This window comes from Acanthaster planci, linkage group LG13 (genome assembly GCF_054643075.1).
Source record: "Acanthaster planci isolate LZ-2023a linkage group LG13, COTS_SCS, whole genome shotgun sequence".
Taxonomy (NCBI): Eukaryota; Metazoa; Echinodermata; class Asteroidea; order Valvatida; family Acanthasteridae; genus Acanthaster; species Acanthaster planci.
Window position 1 is genome coordinate 6,167,845 of NC_141789.1, and position 24,858 is coordinate 6,192,702.

The following is a 24,858-nucleotide window of genomic DNA, read 5'->3' on the forward strand; positions in this document are numbered from 1 at the left end:
TTCCGTTGTATTTACAAGCGCGGAGATGGAAAGTTACGTATGGGCTCCGAGCAGTATCAAAAGAAAACGCAATTTTCTTAGCAATGGAGGCTTCTTTGGCAGTAATATTAGCAGAGGCGCCCCTTCATCGGCGATGTTGGTCGGGAGTGCTCTTTTTTTTCTTTTTCTTTTTTTTTTGGTAGCGATGCGACTACAGCTGTTGCGCTCTAGTCGTTCGTAAACCAGCGATGCGGATACCAAACTGCAGGTTACGCGTCGGCTGGTGATGGGGCTGACACATTATAGCAAGAATTACGATTAGCGTTCCAACCTGGCGCTCGATTTTCGGGAGTCAAAAGCTTCCTTCCTTACGAAGTTCCTTCTCTCGATAATAACACACAAAGCCCACATTTGAGGGTATGGTTGTGTAAACAATTACAGTATACTTCTAAAATGTTCTTTTCAAATATATTTTGTAGGCAACGCGTTTATAGTCTCAAAGGGCGCACCCAGGACGATGTTACCTTTTAAAAAGTAGACCACGACCTTTTAAATAGATTGCAGCGTACCATTATCGGATGGAGCATGATAGCGTGAAATGAGGCCATTTCCAATACTGAACTTCGTCTCAGTCGGAGGATTAATTTTCTTTACCACCTGGCCTTGAAGTTATTAGCTCAAAAGTAGGTCAGAATGTGCCATGAAAACTCAATTAAGGTACAAAAGAAGGAAATATATCAGTACTTCAATTTAATTTGAACGCTTTTGACCTACATTCAAGGAATGATTTTGGATACGAAGCCTGAGACGGCCGGAGACGCATTCGAGTGGGCCCTGTTCTGAAAAAATCCACTCGTCCCCAAGCGCCTGAACAGGGCGCTGGGAAGAGCTGATGGCTTTGTACTGTGATTGGCTACATTGTGCACGACCTGTGACCGCGACGTTATCACTTCCTGTTAGCGAAGCGTTATTTAAAATTGTTTTGTTTGCCAATCACATTATGTTTCAGAGGGAAATTATTAAGTGCGCATATCCCATTTTATGGTCATTTGCATACGTACTGAGGGCCAGGAGAATTCGTGCCAGGTAAGCAGCTGCTTTATTTCATGAAATATACGTCTTATTTTCACTTTTGGAAAATAAAAATACCTGCCCAAAATATTTGTTCACGTTTTGATGCGAATTTCGAGGGCTCAAACATAGAATTTGACGTTTTCCTGAAGTTTTCAAAAGTGAGCTGCGGTGGAGAAAGGAATGAAGGTTTTAGATTTGCTGACAGTTTTGCACTAGAGTTGTTTCTCTCGGCGACCGGACTTGTTTGCATATCGACCTAATTAAACTGTAACTGGGCACCGATTCCGTTTATCCCGCATAATTTGCGAGCGCAAGAATTCAGTGACTCGGAAACGAAAGACAAACACGAAAATACAGTAAGTTAACATGAAGGTTATTATTGAAACCCAGGTCTGTCTGTCATCATAACATTGGCAGGGATTGTGTAATCCCCAGTTTTACATGTACAATACATGCATAAACCACACGAAAATGTACTCCAGCTCCGATGCATATTTTTTATATTACATGTACACGCACATGTACAGGAACATGTACATGTATATCCGCTGCACATGTACTGTACGTCGGTACGCGACAGGCCGCAGTGTTCCTTTTGCACGGTACGTAGCTGGATGGGTTTTGTGCATGTAAAACACGTAGATCGCACTCCGCGTAAGTGTCTAAAATAACTTCACTTACTTAAGTCAAACAACAAATCTAGCTAGATAAAACTGATTTTATTGTGTAGTTGAGATTCTGGCCTGTCGTATACAGTGTCTCATTGTTCTGGGAAAACTTATAAAATTGAGAAATTTAGTGCAAAAAAGACCATGAGATCGATTGAAAATGGAAATATTTTGTTACCTTAGAAACCACTTAGAGACTAAATTTCATTTCGTATTTAGCATTTTTTTCACGATTCTGTGGTGTTTTATTTGGTGTAAGCCTTCTAGAGTACATACAAGGAGTTTCAATGTGATCGTTTGTTAATTTTGTGCAAACGAAGTCTTCAAGATGAGAAGGCTTAACCGAGGATTGGCAAGTTGCAAAGGACAATTCCGTATGGTTCACTAGGGTTTGGTCAAGTAACTGCCACGCACTGTCGAAGTCGTTCATTTCCACACATCGAATGGGAGTGAAACATACGTGCAATGGCAATGTTTTGCACGGGCAGTGTAGGGTATAAAATGGCCTCGGGGCAATCACAGTTCGGTAATCTATCTTCTCACTAAATATCACTGATCACGTGTCTTTGAGCGGTATTTCAAATCCGCGGTTATCTTGATCAGTTTTGGATGAACGAATAAAATGTAATGAGAATATTTCCAGCAACGAGGAAGAAAAAGAAAAAAATTCGAATTGATAACCGCCGCTTGTGAAACGCATTTAGCCAGCCGGCACACCTGGCAAAAACTTACCCACAATGCTCTACGCGTCGGTAGATCTGACCCCCGTGTGACGTATTTTCTTCACTAAAATCTGTGCAAGGCGATCAGCCCTTCCCAGCGCCAAAACAGGGCGCTGGGTGACGAGCGAATTTGAAAAACGGCCTTAATCATGGATTGTTCCAAGGCCACGTTTTTATCACACCGGTACAGCCGACACCAAAGCATTGCCATTAGCGAACACACACACACGGATACACACAAAAACCCAACCAAACACAAAAAACAAAGACAAACAAACACCCCAACACCCCCAACAAACACAGACAAACAAACCACCCAACAACCCAACAAACAACCCAACAAACACCCCAACAAACAACCCAACAAACAAACAAACAGCGCCCTGTTCGGGCGCCGGGTAACGAGCGAATAAGGAAGGTACAGGATCAGTCCATTATGGTAATGGTGTGTCAATCGTAAAACTTTGGATTAGCTTTACAAAGAGACTGACATTACAGGAGATATCAATCGATGTCGTCTGAATGGGAGATCGTTCCCGTGGGAAACCGACGCAAAACAGTTTGTTCCCTTTTGGTTGTTAGTTTTTAGTGAAGGAGTTCGACTAATAAAATAAACAGATAAGCCTTCTTAATGTTACACAGTAAAAGGTATTTACATTCTAACTTCCACGTTTTTTCCCTGTGTAACTTTTGTGGCAACTGTTTAATAAAATAACTACATGTATTTACAAAAGATTTCTTAGAATATATGTTTATCATAAAATCTATCGAAATGGCTGGCAGAAAGATACATGCTAACATGATCGTTATTTTTTTTTCATTTTAATACATGAAACATGGGTCTGCATAAAAAAGTGAAGCCATTTACAGTTTCCCTATTAGCTGAGCAGGGGAATTGTTTTTGCTTGTTTGGTTTTTAAATAGTAGGTTTGAAATAACATTTCATGTCCCCTGGAGACATATCAGGGTTGGATGCAGGAATTTTTGCTGGGGAGGAATCAGGCCCGTCAAATTCTTTAAATGTCAGATTGTTGCGGAGAAGCGGACACATAATTAATGCATTACAATACCTCGTTACTGATGTATACAAATAGTAACTTTTACAAGATGTCATCTTTTTATTTCTATTATTGTAATTGATGTAATTGTAATTGACCGACTGTTTGTTTGTTTGTCTGTTTGTTTGTTTATGACAGAGCGGGGGGACCCCCAGATCCGCACCAGTATGTTTCCTTTTTTTGTGGAGGATTATCATCACGTGACCGTGGATTTCAGAGGTTCCTTGATATGACTGAAGAGCACATTTATCGAATCGTGACTGAGGTATTTTGAAAATAAATATGCTATTCTGAAAAGTGAAAAACACCATGTCCAATTACCACAGCCATCTGCATTCGGAATAAACGTTGCAGCCTTGATACCAGGTCGTGTTTTCATCCGCTGGTGGCATTCTAAGAAGTTAGATGTTTACATAAATATACAAAAGAGTACAAGGACCGTGTCAACACGACGGGGTGGTAACCCGTACGTGGGGGAAAAGGAAACGTCCAACACAAACGTTACTCCCGCTACATTCAATTATAATTTAGGATCGATGACAGGAAGCTCATGGCATCTCAAACAAGTGAAAAACAGATTTTACAGAATAACTGGGAAGATGATCCAATCGGAGGAACACATCTATATACTTTCAGTACCAAAATGTTGACTCCAATGTAGTTTCATCTCTTTTATTTACACTCATTCCTATTCAAGTTTTGTTCTTCGAGAAAAAGATCAGTCCCTATTTCATTATACAGTACAATATCACACAAAAAAGTACCAGCATGTTTTTCTCTTTTTCTCTTTTTAAATGGAGACTCCAGAAGCAATAATGTCGTGGGGTAATTTGCACGCAAGGAAAGAGCTGTAGGTGTATACACACAAGAAACATTGGGTAAAATCCCAATTTTGGGCTGATATTGTACACAATTTTGATCCCGTTCTCGTAATTTATCCAACATCAATTGAATTTCTGACCAGAGGTTACTGGAAAGTTGATTTTTTCTTCATAGAATTTTAGAAAATAAGCATATAGAGGCACTTTAACAGTGTAACCAGAACTATTGAGTAAAGGCAATATTAAAGGTAATAAGTTTCATCGCGCCCAAACCCAGTCAGGAAATCCTCGTACTTAATGCAAAGCAAGAATGCGGCTTACTACCAAATATCCTTTTATAGTGCCTTTTGGAGTATTAAAATGCACATTTTTGTCTATTCTATATTCCCCACAAATGTAACCTGTTGTTTCTTTTTTTTCCTGGATTATTACATTTACACGTTATACTAAAGATGAAAAATGGTTTGGAGCTCTCGCTTGCACACAATCTCAATGACGCTGTGCGCATAATCCACCAAGTACGGGGCCGGGCACCGCCATTTGTGGTCGTATGCCTTTTAGCATTTTTGGGGTGAAACAACCAAACAACTCCCAAGAACTCCCACATAAAAGTCAATCAAAATGGGAAAACCTCAAAACAAGGCAAACCACCCCCAAACAATCAAAACTGAATACAAAATTGGAAAAAAAGAAAAAAATAATTTATGTCTAAATGAAGCATAATTTATTCTGACTTTTATTCAGACTCAAACATTCCAATGTTGAAAAAAAAAAAGATTGCCCGAAATGAAATCCCGTGAAACACACTCACGATCTGGCATGTTATCTGAAGAGGCTATATAAACAAGTCTGGAGAGACTGCATGCAGGTGTGCTGTATTTAGTTCGTTGTAAATGTCAAAGAGTGATGGAATCTTTCCTCACTACTGGCTAGTTTCGAACCAGACTTAGTTTTGGGAGTTTAATATAAACTATTTAAAGAAGTTCCACAACAAATGGGCAATATGCTTTTCAAGTGGGATTTAATCATTGTCTAAATTCACTGTCGTCGAGTTAGTGTTCCATTTTTCATTAACTCTGCAAGTGCTTTTAAAATGTGATAATAGCTTCCTACATACGTCTGTTGATAGTGTTTAATCTTAAGACATCCGTGGTCTCAACAGATAAACTTTGCCTCTGTCTGAATTGTAATATTTTTCCCATACACCGAGTGTGATTTCTGTAGAGAGGCATATCATATGAAGTCTATTATTGATCTACTACAAGGATATCCACGAGAAGGGCCTACATCAAGTGCCCACCAAGTACGAAGAGCCCAATTTCTCGTTGATTAAACATACATATTTTACAGAAAAGTTTACCATTTGAATACTTTGGAAGAAACGCCAAGTATATTTGACATACATGTTTACCCAAGTGGGTAACCTTCAACCTGCAACTATATCGAGTAATAAAAACGAATTATATAAGTGCTTGGTATTTCCACCAGTATTGCTATAAGATTAGCCCCATTTTACTCTTTTAGAGAGCAACATATTACACTACCTTTGCATCAAATGTCTAACACTGCATAGGTAGTTTCTAAATGTTTGGCTGAGCATGTACCAATGATCACTTTTTAAAGCAATGGCGTAAAGCTCCAAATAACTTAAAAAAGCACCTTGAATTGTGATTTTTCACCTTTAAAAAGATGTCTCTCTCCATGTATCTGTGGCCAGGTTTTGCTTTTCCACAAATTTGCTTTACCACAAATGTAAAAAGGGTGTTTCCCTATCCTTGGTGGTCAATCTAATGATATTGTGAAAACAAAGGCAAGCATGCCACCTTATGCAGGACCACAAGTGGACAAACCACATTTTCATTTTCTGCTGGTAGATTTTCAGGTTTGTATGGAATTCATGTTGAGTATTTAAAAAAAATTAAGTTTTCTGCTGGTAGTGCAGTGGCCAAGTCCAAAATATGGAGCCAATTGTTCACTTGGTCATAAAAGCACCAAATTTGGCACAGATGTAGAATAACATATATTAAGCAATTTTAGATGTTGAGGCATTTGAAATTTTAATAAGAGGGGACATGACAGCCATTTTTCAAATTGGCCGCCAATCACCAATGGTTACATGTGATATGCTAATGTGGAATGCTTGCGGTAGCACCATGCAAGGATACAATTTCTTTTGTGAGTCTGTATGTTCTGACAAGAACCGTGAGAGACTCAATGTTTCGGACAGTATGCCCTGTCCGTCATCAGGAGACTGAAAAAATACAGACAGAGAGTGGGGCTTATAAGCTGACTGGGAGCACTGGAGTATGACGGATCCTTCTGTGTAGTCAGGTGGAACGAGGATACAGCTGGTGGATCCACCTGGGTACTGATGCATGTCAGTTGGTCATGGGTGTGGCGGGGGGGGGGGAAGGTTGCCTGGGTATAGGAGACCCATGGGCGGGGGGGGGGGCCTAGGGTACAGAGGACCCATTAGACCAGGAGGTGAGCAGGGGCTGCCTGTCGAGAACCGCAAATACTCACAAAAGAGATACGTCCATGGTGCTACTGCAAACCTACTTTCTATTAAAGACATTCCTCACGAAGCTACTGATTTTCAGCTGGATCAGCGTGTTCGAGATTCAGCAGAACTTTTTGAAGAGATCCACCTCTTGGCAAAGCTCAAAACAGGTGGTGATATGACCCCTCAGGAGGTAAAGTATCACAAGAAATGCTTGGTGTTGCTTTACAATCGAGCTGAGGGTGTAAAAAGGGCAAGGGATTCTGAACACAAGAATGACCACGAATGGGTGATATCAAAAGTTGCACTGGCTGAGCTTGTCTTGTACATGGAGGATACTCGACTGAAAAATGCACTGTTCCCATCTTCAGACTTGCTGATCTTGCAAATCTGTATATGTCAAGACTGGAACAATATGGAATAATCCTTGAAAAGTGAGTGAACTCAACAAGGCTGAAAGAACATCTATTAGCTCAGCTGCCTGGTCTGAGAGCTTAGACCAAAGGAAGAGATGTGCTTCTGGTTTTTGATGAAGACTTTGGAGAGGCATTAGAGATGGCTTGTGAGCATGATAGCGACAGTGATGCCCTCCACCTTGCTCATAATGACGTTTGAGAACAGCGAGCAGTTCACTGGAACATTTGTCGATGGATGCCAAGAAAGGTTAGTCCCATCCATGCCTCCTTGCCTTGGTCAACATAATACTTGCAGGCCCAAACATCAACAGCGAAAGTAGCTCCACAACACACGCACCACTTTCCGTAGCTCAGCTTCTAAAATTCAGAGTTATCAAACACAGGTGAGAGGAGGAATGGGTGTCTGCAAACCGTAAGAAACCAGAAATCTCATCTGCAAAACACAGCACTGCACAAGAAACTCCCCTTCCCACATACATAGGACTCACGTTGCATACAAAGACTCGCAAAAGTGTTGGATGGATTCTTCCAGGTTTGATTGAGTATATCATATGATAGAGTCTTGCAGCTCTCTGCTGAACTGGGAAATAGTGTTTGCCACTTATTCCACATTGACCAGGTAGACGGTTTTCTTTATGTGTATTTCTGGATTTATCTAAAACTTTTGATACTGTAAATCATGATATTTTAATCAGTAAATTAGAGCATTATGGTGTGTGAGGAACAGCACTGGACCTTTTGAAAAGTTATTTATATAACAGACAGCAGTATGCATCATTTAAATCTGTAAATTCTACCAACCGAGTTATTACATGTGGGGTACCAAAGGGGTCTGTGCTGGGCCCTTTACTATTTACTAGTAGCCCTCTACTACTTTATATTTTCTATATCAACGACATATGTAATAACTCAGATTGTATGACATTTTCTTTTTATTTGCAGATGATGCAAATTTGTTGTATTCTTACACAAATGTAAATGAAGCTATTCAGAACCTAAATCTGGAACTTACAAAGATCAGTTCATGGTTCCTAGCTAACAAATTATGTATCAATGCCCTGAAATTTTTAAAAAATGAGAAGTCCGCATCATTTTGCATACTGGCTATTGTGATCATTCTGCTCTGTTATTTGCTAAATTACACCTATTGCAATGTAACCATTTATACGAACTTAATCTGGGAAAATTCATGTACAAACTTATGCACAATTTACTCCCTTCCACTTTTAATTCTTGTTTTACTTTAGCATCTAACATCAATAATTATAATACTTGTAGCAATATGAAGGGAAACTTGTTTCTCGAATTTAACAGAATGTCAGCGGCCAAGAATGATGTTTTTTATCAAGGTACATTGTACATTGTACTGGAAAGGTCTAGATAATTCTCTCAAATCACTACCTTCTGTATCTGTGTTTGCTAGAAAACTAAGAACTCAGTTGCTGGGCTCATATTCCTAAATCATATTTATTTGTGCTCTACTAATGTGGTGTTGTCTCACACTTGTTTTTGTTTTGTCCTGTTTGTCATTTTTCTGTCCTAGTAGGTTAGATTGCTTAGTTTTCTTTGTCTCTCCATAGGTTAGGGTACAAAAGTGTTCTTGCTTAACTTTAAACTTAAATGTTGTCATCTAATTTATCAAATGTAACATGATACATTATGTAATGTTGCTCAAGTTCATGGCCATGTACTCAGTACTTAAGTAATGTGAATCATGTTTGCTTAATGTAAAGAATGACACCATTGAAATAAATGTTTTATTCATCATCACCCTCTGCTTTTATGTCTATCCATGCAGAGAGTGAATGACACCATTGAAATAAATGTTTTATTCATCATCACCCTCTGCTTTTATGTCTATCCATGCAGACAGTGGTGTTTTGTTTAGCCTTTGGGAATGCAATACCTAAGAGAAAAATGAGAAGTGTTTCTCACTCCTACGATACAGAGATATACATGTACAAAGAGAGGACATGAAATTAACAATTGAAAGACATGAGCAGGATTTACATGTAGGGTTGGTTCAGCGATAAAATTTTTATTTTTCATTTTCAAATTTGATAATGATGGGTTCTAGAAAATAAATGGGCCATATTTCCCCCCGGGGAAACTCCACTCCCCAACACCATTAAAAAAAAAAATAATAAAAAGAACTGACCAAAAACAGTAAGGGGGCCTAGGCCTACATTGCATGAAAGAGGTGCAAACTAGACGAGTTGTCATTTCCAATTACAGTGTGCATTATCTGTGTCCCTTGTGACATTAAAAAAAATCTAATCTAGACCTGGCTTCAACCTGGAAAATTTCTTCATCCACTCCTGAATTAGGTCCCTACGGTACAGCCTTATTTGCAATTATTTCAATCCTCTACCTGCCTTCGCTTTTAAAACTATATTCACAATCAAAATAACCAAGGTGATCAGTGTGGTACTGCCTTTAATAAGTAATTTAAGTGGACTACACTGGTCTTATCTGTTGGTGTGAAATTAATTAAGAAAAAATAATTGATGAGCCTGCACTCCTTTTTGAGATTGTTCTACCTAAATTATTACAATGTAATCATGTACATGTAGCCTACTGTACTGATGATGTAGCCTAGGCTATAGGGGTTAATTTCATGGGGGTTAGCCACGAAAATCTATTTTTATTCGCCTATCAAGGAAGATACTCCCAAAACAGCAGTAAAACTAAGCGCTCATTTCTGAATGTAATCGCCTGCCTCTATCCAGAATAGGCCCACAATTTGCATGATTTGGGGATTTTTGTGAAAGAAATACCCCGAACTGGAAACTGTCAGTCCCAGTTTTGGGATTTATAGAAATATTTCTATGATGCCTCCTGATTATGGCATGTCTTATACCAGTGGGATCACAAAATATTAATGAGCTCGCGTGCAGAAATACAACCATTTGGTGGAACGCACCCCTATAAGCCGGGATGCGAAATGGTGGACATTTTGAAAAAAATGGCTACCACACCCAGCATATGTAAAATCATGAATACTATTTTTTAAACAACCACTTAATTCTTGCATGCAAAATGTTTAGGCTTACTGCCTCTAGGCTAGATTTGTTTGGCTGAGAGACACATACAGCATAAGAGCAAATCCAAAATGGCGGCCATTTTGAAAAAAATGGCTACCACACCCAACATGGGTAAAATCATGAGAACAATTTTTTCCAACCTCCACTTAATTCTTGGTGATCGTTTTGAATGTAAAATGTTCAATCTTACTGCTTCCAGGCGAGACTAGTATGGCTGACAGACACATACAGCATGGGAGCAAATGGCGGCCACTTTGAAAAATGGCTGCCACGCCCCAATGGGGTAAAAATGTGAATGCCTCAGTAACTAATTTTGAAAGAATACTAAAAGCTACTTGTACATGTCTGTCAAATTTGGTGCTTTTATGACAAAGTGAACGGTACTTTTGCTAAGCCTCTGCACTATCTATGGATCTCTAGCTTCCTACATGTATGAATCAGTGCCTGGGCTTCGGGCTGGAAGTAGATGTTCCCGAACGCATGTATGACAAGTTAGGCACAGCGATCTTCATTTTTTGTGCACCTTTTAGTGGGTTCAAGAAAAAAGTGTTCAAAAGCATGCAGATTGGACAGGCCTCTTGAATCCGCTGACCAGTAGTTGTACGACTGACAGCTAATATCACAGAACTATCAATTGAGCTGCTTCGCAACTTCGTAGGGACGCAATGTTCATTTCAAGTTTCTAGTTGGCCAGTTTTACGGCACCGCGAGAGTCATCAAGGTAGAATCCAAATTTCCACTGGCAGAAAAATTGAGTCATTTGAAAACAGATTTCCTGACTTCAAACACATATAAATCCACATGTACTAGTAGAAAACGAGAAAATTGGGATGTCCACTTTTGGAGCACCACATAAATGTTGACTAATATGAATGTGAAGATTTCACTTGTCCACTTTTGAGGCGCCGTGAAAGTTGTAAAAATTTTTCCCAAAAATTTCTGCAAGCAAACAATTGAGTTTTTTAAATACTCCACGCCAATTCTAAAAACCTCAAGATCTACCAGCATGAAATGAGAAACTTTGGTTGTTTATTTTTGAACCATCACATTAATTTTTGCTTGTGGAATTTGAAGTCTCCAGTTGGCCACGTTTTGGGTGCCGTGAAACCTAGATTTTTGAAATAGTTGACACTTATTCTTTTTCTTATTCTTTATATGGAAGCACCCACTACAACAACAGGGAGAGGGTTTCCCTCGTTTTCTGTTTTCTCCGAATGATGAAATCTACCTTCTGAATTTGCATCTTGGCATGAACCAAAAAAGCCCTTTTAAGCTTGTTAAAGTTGAGCTCCGAAGAGAAAATGACAGTGTGTTTGATTTGGATTCTTCCATATTTATTTGAACAGATAAAATCAGAGAAAACATGTTTTCCTCAGAGGTGCTCTTAAATGATGTATTATATAACAAAACAGATGTTAGTGAAAACTACAATATAAGAAAACCAACTTGCCCAGTAAAGTAACCAGTAGCATTGCATCCAACAACACTTTTAAGTAATGCATTAATTGAATGTTCCAAAAGAAACAACTGTACCTCTAGTCTCTATTGCTGCACATTCTCTCATAGAACTACTATTTTAGGATTTTACACTGAAATAACGTTCAGGTTCAAAATGTTGAAGAGATGTCTCCTTTAAAAAATAACTTAAGACTTCAAACATGGTCGGTGAAAAGCTCAGGTCTTTGCCTTTGCTTTATTAAAATCTTGGTGAAATTTGGTCTGATTTTTGTTTTGAAGGTTTTCTGCACTTGAGGTCCTGGTCTGATTCACATCAACACAGGCTGTCCATCACTGTCCACCAACTTTTAAAGATAGGCAAGCAGATATTCAGTTCTCATGCATTAAAAGATACTTGGCCGTAACACAAACACATGCTAGGTTCAAGTGGCCAGCAATTAGTGTATCTTAGATACCCATTTGATGCACCTTCCTACTCTTAAATGTAGGAAAAACTACTGGACAGTAATTTATGTTTTACTGTAGTGAAAAGTGCACTTCTGAAACATTTAAAATTTCCCATTTTTTTCAGACAACTGAGAGTACTGTGGTGTCACGCTGGGAAGATTTTGTTTGTCTGTGCAAACTGTTCTTACTGAAAACATTAGTGAGAAAGGGTGGCTCATTGGCTTACTGTCATTTACTTACATGACAGTGAATCATCAAAGAAAATAAGCTTTTCGACAGAAAATATTTAAATTTCCTGGAACTTTTGTGCTGAAATAGCTCTAATGTTGAGGTTTCTGCCCCAAATCAAATCACAGTTTTGCTCATGAATACAGAAATTTGCATCAGCAGAAAATCCAAAAAGATTGAGGTTTATTTCCAATGACTGCATAACAAAATTGTACTGCATAGACCCTGTAAGGTGTTTAGAACAAACCATGAGTGAGGTGGGAGATGAGGAAGGCAGAGTTATTTGGCTGTAGCTAAGTTGCTGGGAGCTGGACAAATAAGGACCAGAGCAATTACATTATGAAAAGCTAGGGAAAGTCAGAAGACTTTGTCTGCTAACTCTGTGATTCAGAAGTGAATGCACGTGCGCACCAAGTGGTTTTCATAAAATATTATCATAGAGGCTATAAAACAAAGTGCTTGACAATGACACTGACTGATGACAGACAGACACTGTGACAAACATATAACATATCTGGTAATTGGTATCAGAGAGAGGATCGATCCTTGTGCTATCATTTGTACTCTTAGAGGAAGCTATCTGGTAATTGGTATCAGAGAGAGGATCGATCCTTGTGCTATCATTTGTACTCTTAGAGGAAGCTATCTGGTAATTGGTATCAGAGAGAGGATCGATCCTTGTGCTATCATTTGTACTCTTAGAGGAAGCTATCTGGTAATTGGTATCAGAGAGAGGATCGATCCTTGTTGTGCTATCATTTGTACTCTTAGTGGAAGCTATCTGGTAATTGGTATCAGAGAGAGGATCGATCCTTGTTATGCTATCATTTGTACTCTTAGTGGAAGCTATCTGGTAATTGGTATCAGAGAGAGGATCGATCCTTGTGCTATCATTTGTACTCTTAGTGGAAGCTATCTGGTAATTGGTATCAGAGAGAGGATCGATCCTTGTTGTGCTATCATTTGTACTCTTAGTGGAAGCTATCTGGTAATTGGTATCAGAGAGAGGATTGATCCTTGTTATGCTATCATTTGTACTCTTAGTGGAAGCTATCTGGTAATTGGTATCAGAGAGAGGATCCATCCTTGTGCTATCATTTGTACTCTTAGTGGAAGCTATCTGGTAATTGTATGTTCTCCTTGTTACTGTCTTTATCATCTACAGCCATTTCTACTGGGGCCATCCCAGCACTGCTTGTATCTTGTAAACTCTCTGATAAGCTCTCATCTTCACCATCATCCTCTGCATCCATGTCAAAAAGTCGGACTCTCCGACGATTAGAAAACAACTGCAAAAGACAAAGTATTGCAGAAATACCTCAATGGCTTATCTCAATGGATGGCTATATTTACAGCACTCAGCCTGATGCAAACAGCACCATATGCATACAGTATTTGACAGATGACTGTAAACAGTACTAAGCTGACTCATACTCACCACACATGACACTTTCCTGGATCCACTAACAGCAAATATACTAGCTTTGATGTTATCCAATCTTCGACTGTGGCTGACATATCCCCCAGCATCAAGGCTGATTCTGTGAACAATGACATTGCTTTGTATTGACACTGCAAAGCACACTGACAATACTTCTAATGCAATTTACCCCCAGAAAACAGGCAAATGCAAAGTCACCAACACAAATGGGTGCAGTAAGCTTCACTGTAGGTTATATATAATAGTACATGAGGTATCATTCATGCAGTATGTATTCCACTTCAATTGTTACTTAGAATGTTTATCATCTAATTAAACAAGTATATAAAGAAATAATATTCACATATACTGGCACTATGTTACTAAAATAAGAAATATAATTACCCATATTTTAACTCACTGTGAGTTTCAATATACATTGACAGGGGTCCTCCAGATTTATGTGCTTGTATTTGTTTTGACCAAGTAATAACAAAGACAGCACTAATCCCAAAGAATACAATCTTTATTTTGGCTCCTATCTCAGATTAAACTTTTACTGAGGTGCACTATGAACATTCAATAATTCAAAAACATTAGGGAACATACACATCTGCTCTTTGATTCAGTGGCTCATCATGCTCACTCAGTAGGGTAAATTGCTGGTGAAGGAGTGCTGCAAGTGGAACTTGACATATGATTGATGCACTTTCAGGTCCACCCCATCGTTCTTGAAGAAGGACTGACAAGGTGTGGTTGTCAAAGAAAGCTGAATCCAGTATCTCGTATTGGTTACCTCTAATAAGAAAAGGCAATTGGTTTAACAAAGCGATTCACAAAACAGAGCACTAGCCAGAGGATACCATAGTGAGAAGCAGAATATCCAGTTTTTGAGTTGAGGGGATGTGTTTTTTCCCTGAAATGATTTGATGTTTCTCCCTCTGTAAAAAACCCTCTTCCTCAAAAGGAAGATGGTCGTAGCATTTCTAAAGTATTGGTTATTGGTGCTTTCAATTACAAAAAAGGCAACTTAAACTGGAGGGGGGGAGACTGGGTAGTGCCCCCATTCTTCCTTGCACAATGACTTGCCCATTTGTACCTTTTTTAAGTTGTGGTTTAAGAGACTAAGAGTTTATTTTGTATTTTCTGCATTTACTGAAGACATGAAAAAATGGATGGCTTCATGTAGGATAGTATATTGTATATGCAGAATGTCAAAAAGTTGTTCATTTCAGCTGTTTCCACTTGCAATGTTAAGGAGCACTCTTATTTGGAGTTGGTACTTCCTCTCCTTCTTCAAAAGTTTATGTCGAAAGTGACAATTCCATACCTGTCAAAACTGAAACTCAAAAAAGCAACACAAAGTGTGTATGCAATGCCAGTGCCTTGTCTCACTTACTGCTGCTATTTGCTACACCCAATATACATGTACTCTTGATCACTGAACACATGATAAACACATTCCAGATCTTTTGGTCTTGGAACCTGGCAGCAAAAACACATGGATGCCAATGGATTTTTTTGTGTGACTAGACAAGCAACTGGACAAGTGTGATGATGTGTATAAATATGTATGCAGTGAATATATAATGAATAACAGCTGTTGGGGGTTTGTATCCAGTCCGGAGTTAAGCACCTATGTGACAATGATTTCAGAGTCAGTCTCAAGGGTTAAATTCAATACAATTTGATAGTACTCAGTACGCTTCTTCAAAATAACCATGCTCTAGGGATCTGCATGTTTATGGAGCCCAAGCATACTTCCCAGACAGGATATACAGTGCAAGATATTTTTCCGATGGTTTGTTTTTCTTCCGAACATCAGGACATTGTTATATTTATTGAGCCTTTGAAAACCTCAAAAATGGGAAAGGTTCTGATTAAATTGCGACAGTTGGAAGGCATGCATTTCTGTAAATATTTCATACCACCTACAACAGATTCATACCACCTATACAACAGATTCATACAACCTACAACAGATTCATACCACCTACAACAGATTCATACAACCTACAACAGATTCATACAACCTACTACAGATTCATACCACCTACAACAGATTCATACCACCTACAACAGATTCATACCACCTACAACAGATTCATACAACCTACAACAGATTCATACCACCTACAACGGATTCATACCACCTACAACAGATTCATACCACCACCAACAGATTCATACCACCTACAACAGATTCATACCACCAACAGATTCATACCACCTACAACAGATTCGTACCACCACCAACAGATTCATACCACCACCAACAGATTCATACCACCACCAACAGATTCATACCACCTACAACAGATTCATACCACCTACAACAGATTCATACCACCCACAACAGATTCATACCACCTACAACAGATTCATACCACCACCAACAGATTCATACCACCTACAACAGATTCATACCACCTACAACAGATTCTTACCACCTACAACAGATTCGTGCCACCAACAACAGATTCATACCACCTACAACAGATTCATACCACCTACAACAGATTCATACCACCTGCAACAGATTCATAGCACCAACAACAGATTCATACAACCTACAACAGATTCATACCACCTACAACAGATTCATGCCACCTACAACAGATTCTTACCACTTACAACAGATTCATACCACCTACAACAGATTCATACCACCTACAACAGATTCATACCACCTACAACTGGCCATTCATCTATCTCAGTCCTGGCTCTTAATTTAAACATGGATTCCAAGTATAGCATTTACCAAGTGTCACCATTGTTAAATCATTTTGTATTATAACTTGCGTAATCCCTTCACAATGATATCACACAGACACTATTTCAGACAGAATTACTCCCTCTTTATTAAAGATATCAACAAGAATGTAATATTGACCATAGAGGATGGAATGGACAGAGTGGAAATTATTCCCTCTTGCCTCAACTGCCGCTGCCATGCTTTATTGTCACCAAACTGCTCTAGGTCAGGTCACAGGCTATTCCACTCATTGCTAAAGGAATTGCTAAACCTAGTGAGAAACAATTACAGCTGACAAGGCTTTCTAACATAATTAAAACTGACCGGGCTTAACTCCCAAATAACACAATAACAAGTTTATATATAGTGCATTAACTACGATCATAGGAAGGGCCTTACATTTGGCAAAATTCTCTTATACATGACATCATACATTTAAAGAAGTAGAAAGCATGTAGGAAGGTAACTAGAAATAAAAGTATGATTGGTCCAATATGCCCACTCTATCCTGCCAAAGTATGGTCTGCACAATGAGGCTAAAACCGGAAATAAGGAGTGGCCAAGAAGATGCCAAACTAAGATGTAACAAGAGACCACTTTACTTCTTGAGTATAGCATAACCTCGCCATCTACATCCAGCCCCTCGCTCCTCAAGGTACAAAAGGTTAAGCCCAGGGAAGATTCCTCCAAGCCTGGGGTTAGGCAAAGGCCTTCTCCAACCTGGCCATCTAACGCACATAAGCCCCCAAGATATGGAGGCTGTGTACCGTATGATATGTGTAACCTGAAAGGGATTCCTCCAAACTGGACATTGGACAGAGTCTCTCCTCCAAAAAAGCTGGAAATAAGGACCATTCAAGGACCTCCTTTACATATACACCTGTTTGTATGGAATATGGTGCAGTACAGGGCCAAAGTGCAATGTGTCATTTAGGTGCACCACAACACAAACATCTGAACATAGATTGAAATAAGCCTGTAGTGGTTACCTCACTCTCTCGAGTTACTAGAAGGTAATCCCTGGAAAATATCCCGCAAGCATGAAATCAGCCTCATACCTCCCCTAACCTAACCTGCGGTACAAAGTGCATAAGGACCACCTTACTTCCTGTGCATAGCATTGGTACATGTACATGTTTGTAGAACACAGTAAGGCAATATGCGTCCAGTCAAGCCTGAGAACAATGCACTTTTTGCAGTGGGAAAAGAGGCAGAAGAGGAAACCGAGAGCGGCAACTCGTGCCTTCACGCCAGATCCCACACCCTTTACATATTCAAGCTGCGAGAGAGACCATCACTCGAGAGTGGGACTGTTCAGCCATGACTACTGCTGCAGATGTGACAACCCTAGGCGCTGTTCCGTTGTCCAAACTGCAAGCAGCTTCATCTTGCCCCTTGGCAGGCTTCGTCCTTCTTTTTGAAAGCGGCTAGGTCAGAGCCAGAGTGGGGAAAACAGGTGGGTGATAACTGTTTGGGTAGGTATTCACTAGCAGACTCATCCCACATGTCTGTAGGGGAGGAGTCCACTGCATTGACTTTGGCACTGCTTACAGTAGAAATGACTTGCAATGTGCCAAGTCGTTCTACAAGACATCTGTCAGGTAGCAGGAGGAGAAGGTAGAGGTAGATTTCAAATACGCATTCTTGTAGATGTCTGCAATGGAAACTCCATGAAGATAAGACCAGGACGCAGGAAAATGCTCTTACATCATGGTCCCTGATGTAGCACTTGTTCTGTTCATCAGGGCTTGATGGCCCATCTAGGTTGGCAGATTTGATGGCCAAAACTGTTCAGTGGGTTACAGTGTTGCATCCGAGACCTTGATGTCCGAGACCGAGACCAAGGCATACGAGACCGAGACCAAGACCTACTCCTTCAAGACCAAGACCAGGACTTCGAGACCGAGACCACGACATCCGAGACAAAGACCAAGACCAACCATAAACTGATGTTTAGTTTTTAATACCAAAAGGTTAATAGGGACAAACATATGGCAGTACAATTAAGTACAAAGGAAATAAAATGAAAACATTAGCATAAACTCGCACACACAAATAGGTCAAATATTTGTTAAAGAATGCCCAGTTCTTTTATCAGTGATACTGCTCTACTTTTACCCTGGTCTGGTCATTTTCAACCCGAGTGTCCCAAATGATATGATGTGAACATTAAAACAAATATCCTTAGACTGTTTTTTGTAAGCAAAATACCGACAAACAAATATCCAAAAAAGATGTACCGTAATGAAACTACGAAAACAACACGTACCACATACATGTACAAGACGGAATGAAAGCACTTTCACATGTAAACACAATTCATAGCGTGCGCACACACAGAGACTGGTTCCCATCCCGGCCCTATGTTCAGCAGGAGACTACATAGGGAACGGGCACCAGTCTAGTGTGCAAATTCTGCTGCTCACAACCTCATCTCCATGGTGTCAACCAGCATGGCAACTCTGGATTGGAAATAAAGTAACAACTTGGGACAAGGCTGCATCATGCTACATTGACTAGTCTTCATTCCAGCATCGATTTCAATGTTTATTGTAAAAAATCTGAACATTACAGTATTGTATTTATATCAGTGGTTGATATAACCACTGATGTGGTTGCGGTTGACAGGATCTAAAAGAATCAAAACAGAAGATAGTGTTGGAATTCGGAAACAAAACGGTAAATGAAAACTGGATGCTGCTACGGGATACTTTCACTAACTCCATCAAAATGCACATACCAAGAAAAATTGCTAAGGTAGGTAAAGATCTTCTTTAGGTAAATAAGGAGACGCAAGAGGATCTACAACAAAGCAAAAAGAACTGACAAACAAGAAGATTGGAGATTGTTTCAGAATTTTAAAGCTACATTAGACAGGAACTTAACAAGGCATAAGACACATTCATTAGAGGTATACTTAATATAGAAAATCTATGAGCAGCACCAAAACGTTTTTTTTGACAATGATCTTCAACCAATCACTGCAGACTAGTACCTTGCCATCAGAGTTGCTGACTTGAGTCATGTGACTTAGACTCAAGTCGGACTGAAGTCGCTATATTTGTGACCTTTGACTTGACTTGTAAATACCAGCTTTGTGACTTGACTTGACTTTGTGACTTGCGACTTGACTTGGACTGGCAAAAAATGACTTGTGGCTTGACTAGGAATTGCAAAAAACTACCCGTTACCAAACCCCTTATATATTTTTAATTAAGGTCTTCAGTTTACGCCTAACATGCGTAAAAAAGGACTTCGGGCTTGAGCGACTTCTACTTCATCCAACTGCAGCTGTAGATCAGGGCAGCATGCATATGCTGCTACGTGTTGCATTGATGTGTGACTAGGATAATATATCAATATGTCATCATTTCATCTCAATGCTTATTTCCACCCAGCAAAGTACATTTATTGAATTTAACAGAGGTCCAATATACGACACGTATGGTAAAAACTGCAATAACAGTAATTCCAACACAAGTGAAAAGGGGGAATTAAGGAGGCACTGTCAAATTAATTGGAGAAAAGCTGTTCAGCTGTCTGAAACTCATAACTCGTACCTTCATAAGGTGACGCCTGGTTCTTTTTGCTTATTACAGCTGAACAAAATAATGTGCAGCTTGACTGGTACTTGGACAAAGAGACTTAACTTGCCCTGTAACCAAATGATTTGTGACTTTACTTGAATTGCCCTGTGACCAAATGACTTGTGACTTGACTTGTGACTGGACCTAATAACTTGTGACTTAACTTGGACTTGCAAAAAATGACTTGCTGGCACCTCTACTTGCCATATGATTGGTTATTGGCCAATGTATATCCAGTGTTAAAGAAGGGGAACCAATCACTGCCAAGTAACTACAGACCAATTTCTCTCACATCAGTAGCTTGCAAAGGTAACTAGAACATATCATCTTCCACCATATTATGGTTCATTTTCAAGATCATAATGTTATAAAACGCTACAAGCACGGGTTTCTTAAACATCATTCATGTGAAACACAACTCATTAACACCATGGAAGAAATTCACTGCCATTTAGATCAAAACAAAAAAGCTCAGATAGACGTACAGGTGCTCAGCCTCTGCAAAGCATTCAACAATGTGACTCATGAGATATTACTTCATAAAATAGAACATATGGGATTAGGGGCAACACTATGACTTGAATCAGAGCATGGTTAACCAACAGAACTTAACAAGTTGTTGTAGACGGAGAAGCGTCAAACCCTACTCCAGTTACACCAGGAGTACCTCAAGGTATCGTCTTAGGTCTGTTGATGTTTCTGCTCTACATTAATGACATCGGTGATAATGTGAGCAAGGATACTAATATCAAGTTCTTTGCTGACGACTGCCTATTATTTTGCCTCATTGCTCATCCCAGAGACCATGTAGCAACAACTACAGAAAGATTTGGATAGTCTTGTGACTTAGTCTCGCCAATAGCAGATGTCTTTTAATCCATGAAAGTGTCACACTGTGCACATGACAAGAAGCAAGAAAGATTTTGCTAATGTCTACCAAATGATGAATGTTAATCTGCCTGTAGTATCCAATCATGCATACCTTGGAGTTGAAATTTCAAAAGATTTGTCTTGGTCTCTTCACATCAATCAAATAGTAAGCAAAGCTAACAGAACACTTGGTCATGTGAAAAGTATCTCTCTAAATGTGAGCCAGCTGTAAAAGAAGCAGCTTATAAAACCTAGATTCAACCTCAGCTACATTATGCAGCTGTAGTCTGGGATCCCTTCCAGTTAAACTACATTAGTAAATTGAAACAGGTACAGATGCAAGCGGCAAGATTTGTAACAGGTGACTACAAAAGAATGTCAGGTGTCACGGGTATGCAGCGAAATCTCTAATGGCCAGCCCTTTAACATGGTACAAAAATTAGTAGACTCGCAACATTTGATCATTCCATTCATAAAGAAATTGCTGTCAACATCCCTTGTTATATCACGCCAGTGGAAAGATCGCAGGGAAGTAGACACAATCAATGCTACGCTTCTTTGCCGTGCAGTACACAGGCATATCAACAAAGTTTTTTTTGCAAAGACAATGGTAGACTTGAACAAGCTCTCCAATGATCTTGTTCACCAACCATCATCATCTGGATTTAGGACAGCCCTAGGAAAACATCTTATATAACCAACCCTAATTTCATGCTTGCATGGCACTGGCACAAAGGCAACCTGGAAAATAATGCCTTGTGGCGATGTCTAGTTAACTATCTGAGAGTCTGAGAGGAACGAACAGGGACTGAGGATAGACCAGCGTTCCCTTCCTTGTTTCAATCATGCCTGGCTTTGCTAGGAGTTGCCGAAGGACTAGAGCTGTGGCACCACAGCGGAGAATTTGTGTATTCACAGTTGGGTATACTTGCCCAGTCATACTTGTTCCGACATGATACCCCAAGGCCCAGATGAAACTGTTGGGGGTATACCAAGTCCACCTGAAGCAAACAGGTTCACAAATCCTCCAGGGGAACTACATGTATACCAAGTCCACTCAAAGTGAACAGACATGCTCACATATCTTCCAGGGAAACTATAACAAGTCCATTCCCAAGGGAACCAACAGGTTCACAAATCCTCTGGGGGAAATATACCAAGTTCTGAGACCCCTTCCTTTTAATTACCACATACCAGGACAATGTTCTTTGTGTTTACATGCGCAGACAAGGTGATCCCTACCCCCACTCAAAAAGTACTGCCTACACACACGGCATTGCTGAGCACTACCCTTACTAAAAATGTACTGCAGATAACCACCTCTACTCGAAAGATACTGAGTTTTTGAAAGGTGCCGCTGAACACTACCCCTACTCTAAAGGCACTGCCTACCCAAAGAGTGCTGCAGATCACTACCCTTACCCAAAAGTCACTGCCCACTAAAGGCACTGCCTACCCAAAGAGTGCTGCAGATCACTACCCTTACCCAAAAGTCACTGCCCACTAAAGGCACTGCCTACCCAAAGAGTGCTGCAGATCACTACCCTTACCCAAAAGTCACTGCCCACTAAAGGCACTGCCTACCCAGAGAGTGCTGCAGATCACTACCCTTACCCAAAAGGCACTGCCCACTAAAGGCACTGCCTACCCAAAGAGTGCTGCAGATCACTACCCTTACCCAAAAGGCACTGCCCACTAAAGGCACTGCCTACCCAAAGAGTGCTGCAGATCACTACCCTTACCCAAAAGGCACTGCCCACTAAAGGCACTGCCTACCCAAAGAGTGCGGCAGATCACTGCCCTTACTCAAAAGGCACTGCCCACTAAAAGCACTGCTACCCAGAGAGTGCGGCAGATCACTGCCCTTACTCAAAAGGCACTGCCCACTAAAAGCACTGCTACCCAGAGAGTGCGGCAGATCACTGCCCTTACTCAAAAGGCACTGCCCACTAAAGGCATTGCTACCCAGAGAGTGCGGCAGATCACTGCCCTTACTCAAAAGGCACTGCCCACCAAAGGCACTGCTACCCAGAGAGTGCGGCAGATCACTGCCCTTACTCAAAAGGCACTGCCCACTAAAGGCACTGCTACCCAGAGAGTGCGGCAGATCACTGCCCTTACTCAAAAGGCACTGCCCACTAAAGGCATTGCTACCCAGAGAGTGCGGCAGATCACTGCCCTTACTCAAAAGGCACTGCCCACCAAAGGCACTGCTACCCAGAGAGTGCGGCAGATCACTGCCCTTACTCAAAAGGCACTGCCCACTAAAAGCACTGCTACCCAGAGAGTGCGGCAGATCACTGCCCTTACTCAAAAGGCACTGCCCACTAAAAGCACTGCTACCCAGAGAGTGCGGCAGATCACTGCCCTTACTCAAAAGGCACTGCCCACTAAAGGCACTGCTACCCAGAGAGTGCGGCAGATCACTGCCCTTACTCAAAAGGCACTGCCCACTAAAGGCACTGCTACCCAGAGAGTGCGGCAGATCACTGCCCTTACTCAAAAGGCACTGCCCACTAAAGGCACTGCTACCCAGAGAGTGCGGCAGATCACTGCCCTTACTCAAAAGGCACTGCCCACTAAAGGCACTGCTACCCAGAGAGTGCGGCAGATCACTGCCCTTACTCAAAAGGCACTGCCCACTAAAAGCACTGCTACCCAGAGAGTGCGGCAGATCACTGCCCTTACTCAAAAGGCACTGCCCACTAAAGGCACTGCTACCCAGAGAGTGCGGCAGATCACTACCCTTACTCAAAAGGCACTGCCCACTAAAGGCACTGCTACCCAGAGAGTGCGGCAGATCACTGCCCTTACTCAAAAGGCACTGCCCACTAAAGGCACTGCTACCCAGAGAGTGCGGCAGATCACTGCCCTTACTCAAAAGGCACTGCCCACTAAAGGCACTGCTACCCAAAGAGTGCGGCAGATCACTGCCCTTACTCAAAAGGCACTGCCCACTAAAGGCACTGCTACCCAGAGAGTGCGGCAGATCACTGCCCTTACACAAAAAGCCCCGCCCACTACAGGGCACTGCCTCCCCAAAGGGTGCTGCAGATCACTACCCCTACACAAAACATAATGTGTACTGAAAAGGTATATGTACTGCTGACTGCTACCCACAAAACCAAGACAAGTTATGGGTTATGTTATGTTACTCTCTCCACGTATAAGGTCATGGAGGGTGGGTATTTTGAAGGAAGCTAGCTCTGAAGGAAACAAGGAAACATGCAGGGCTGCACGTGAAAGGCTGCAAGGGACCATGCACCGCCTGCAGTGAATGGGTGGTTGCTAAATGCTTTGGCCAATCAAAGACTCCCTAAGGTTCTGCTAGATAGTGAATGGGTGGTTACTAAATGCTTTGGCCAATCAAAGACTCCCTAAGGTTCTGCTAGATACTGAACTGTCTGTCTCTCCACCCTTGGCCAAACGAGGTTTTCCAGAGACAAGCACTGGAAATCTGGGTTATAATACTCCGACAATTGTTATTTTCCCATGACAACGAAAACATATGCGTACAAAAATTAATGTATCAAATGTATGCACAACAGAAAAACCTTCAATTTTCTTTTCTATATTTATCCACTCTGGGATGAATTTATGAGGTACTATTATCGACAAGCCACTGGCAATGTCGTGCCTGCATGTACATATGTACACAGTACTGACACGGCACCCCTCAAACTTATGTGTACTGGGTTTTATAACACGTAAACCACAGATTCTGTATCTTGATTGGCAAAACGTGTGTCATGTGATGTTTGCTAGTTTTATTTTTTTTGTACCAAAACTCCAAAAAGACTAAACACTTGCA

General features: G+C 40.7%; 1 protein-coding gene across 3 annotated transcripts in view; it reads right to left on the reverse strand.

The window, feature by feature from the left end:
- Positions 1-5,326: 5,326 nt before the first annotated feature.
- anapc4 (anaphase promoting complex subunit 4) overlaps positions 5,327-24,858 on the reverse strand; it is a 123,661-nt gene continuing 104,129 nt past the window's right edge. For all 3 annotated transcript variants that reach the window (XM_087144836.1, XM_022229819.2, XM_087144835.1), the window contains 3 exons: positions 14,445-14,633; positions 13,854-13,956; positions 5,327-13,704 (listed from right to left, as the gene is read on the reverse strand). In XM_087144836.1, coding sequence (XP_087000962.1) covers positions 13,522-13,704; positions 13,854-13,956; positions 14,445-14,633 — 475 coding nt within the window. In that variant the 3' untranslated portion in view covers positions 5,327-13,521. The remainder of the gene's footprint in view (positions 13,705-13,853; positions 13,957-14,444; positions 14,634-24,858) is intronic.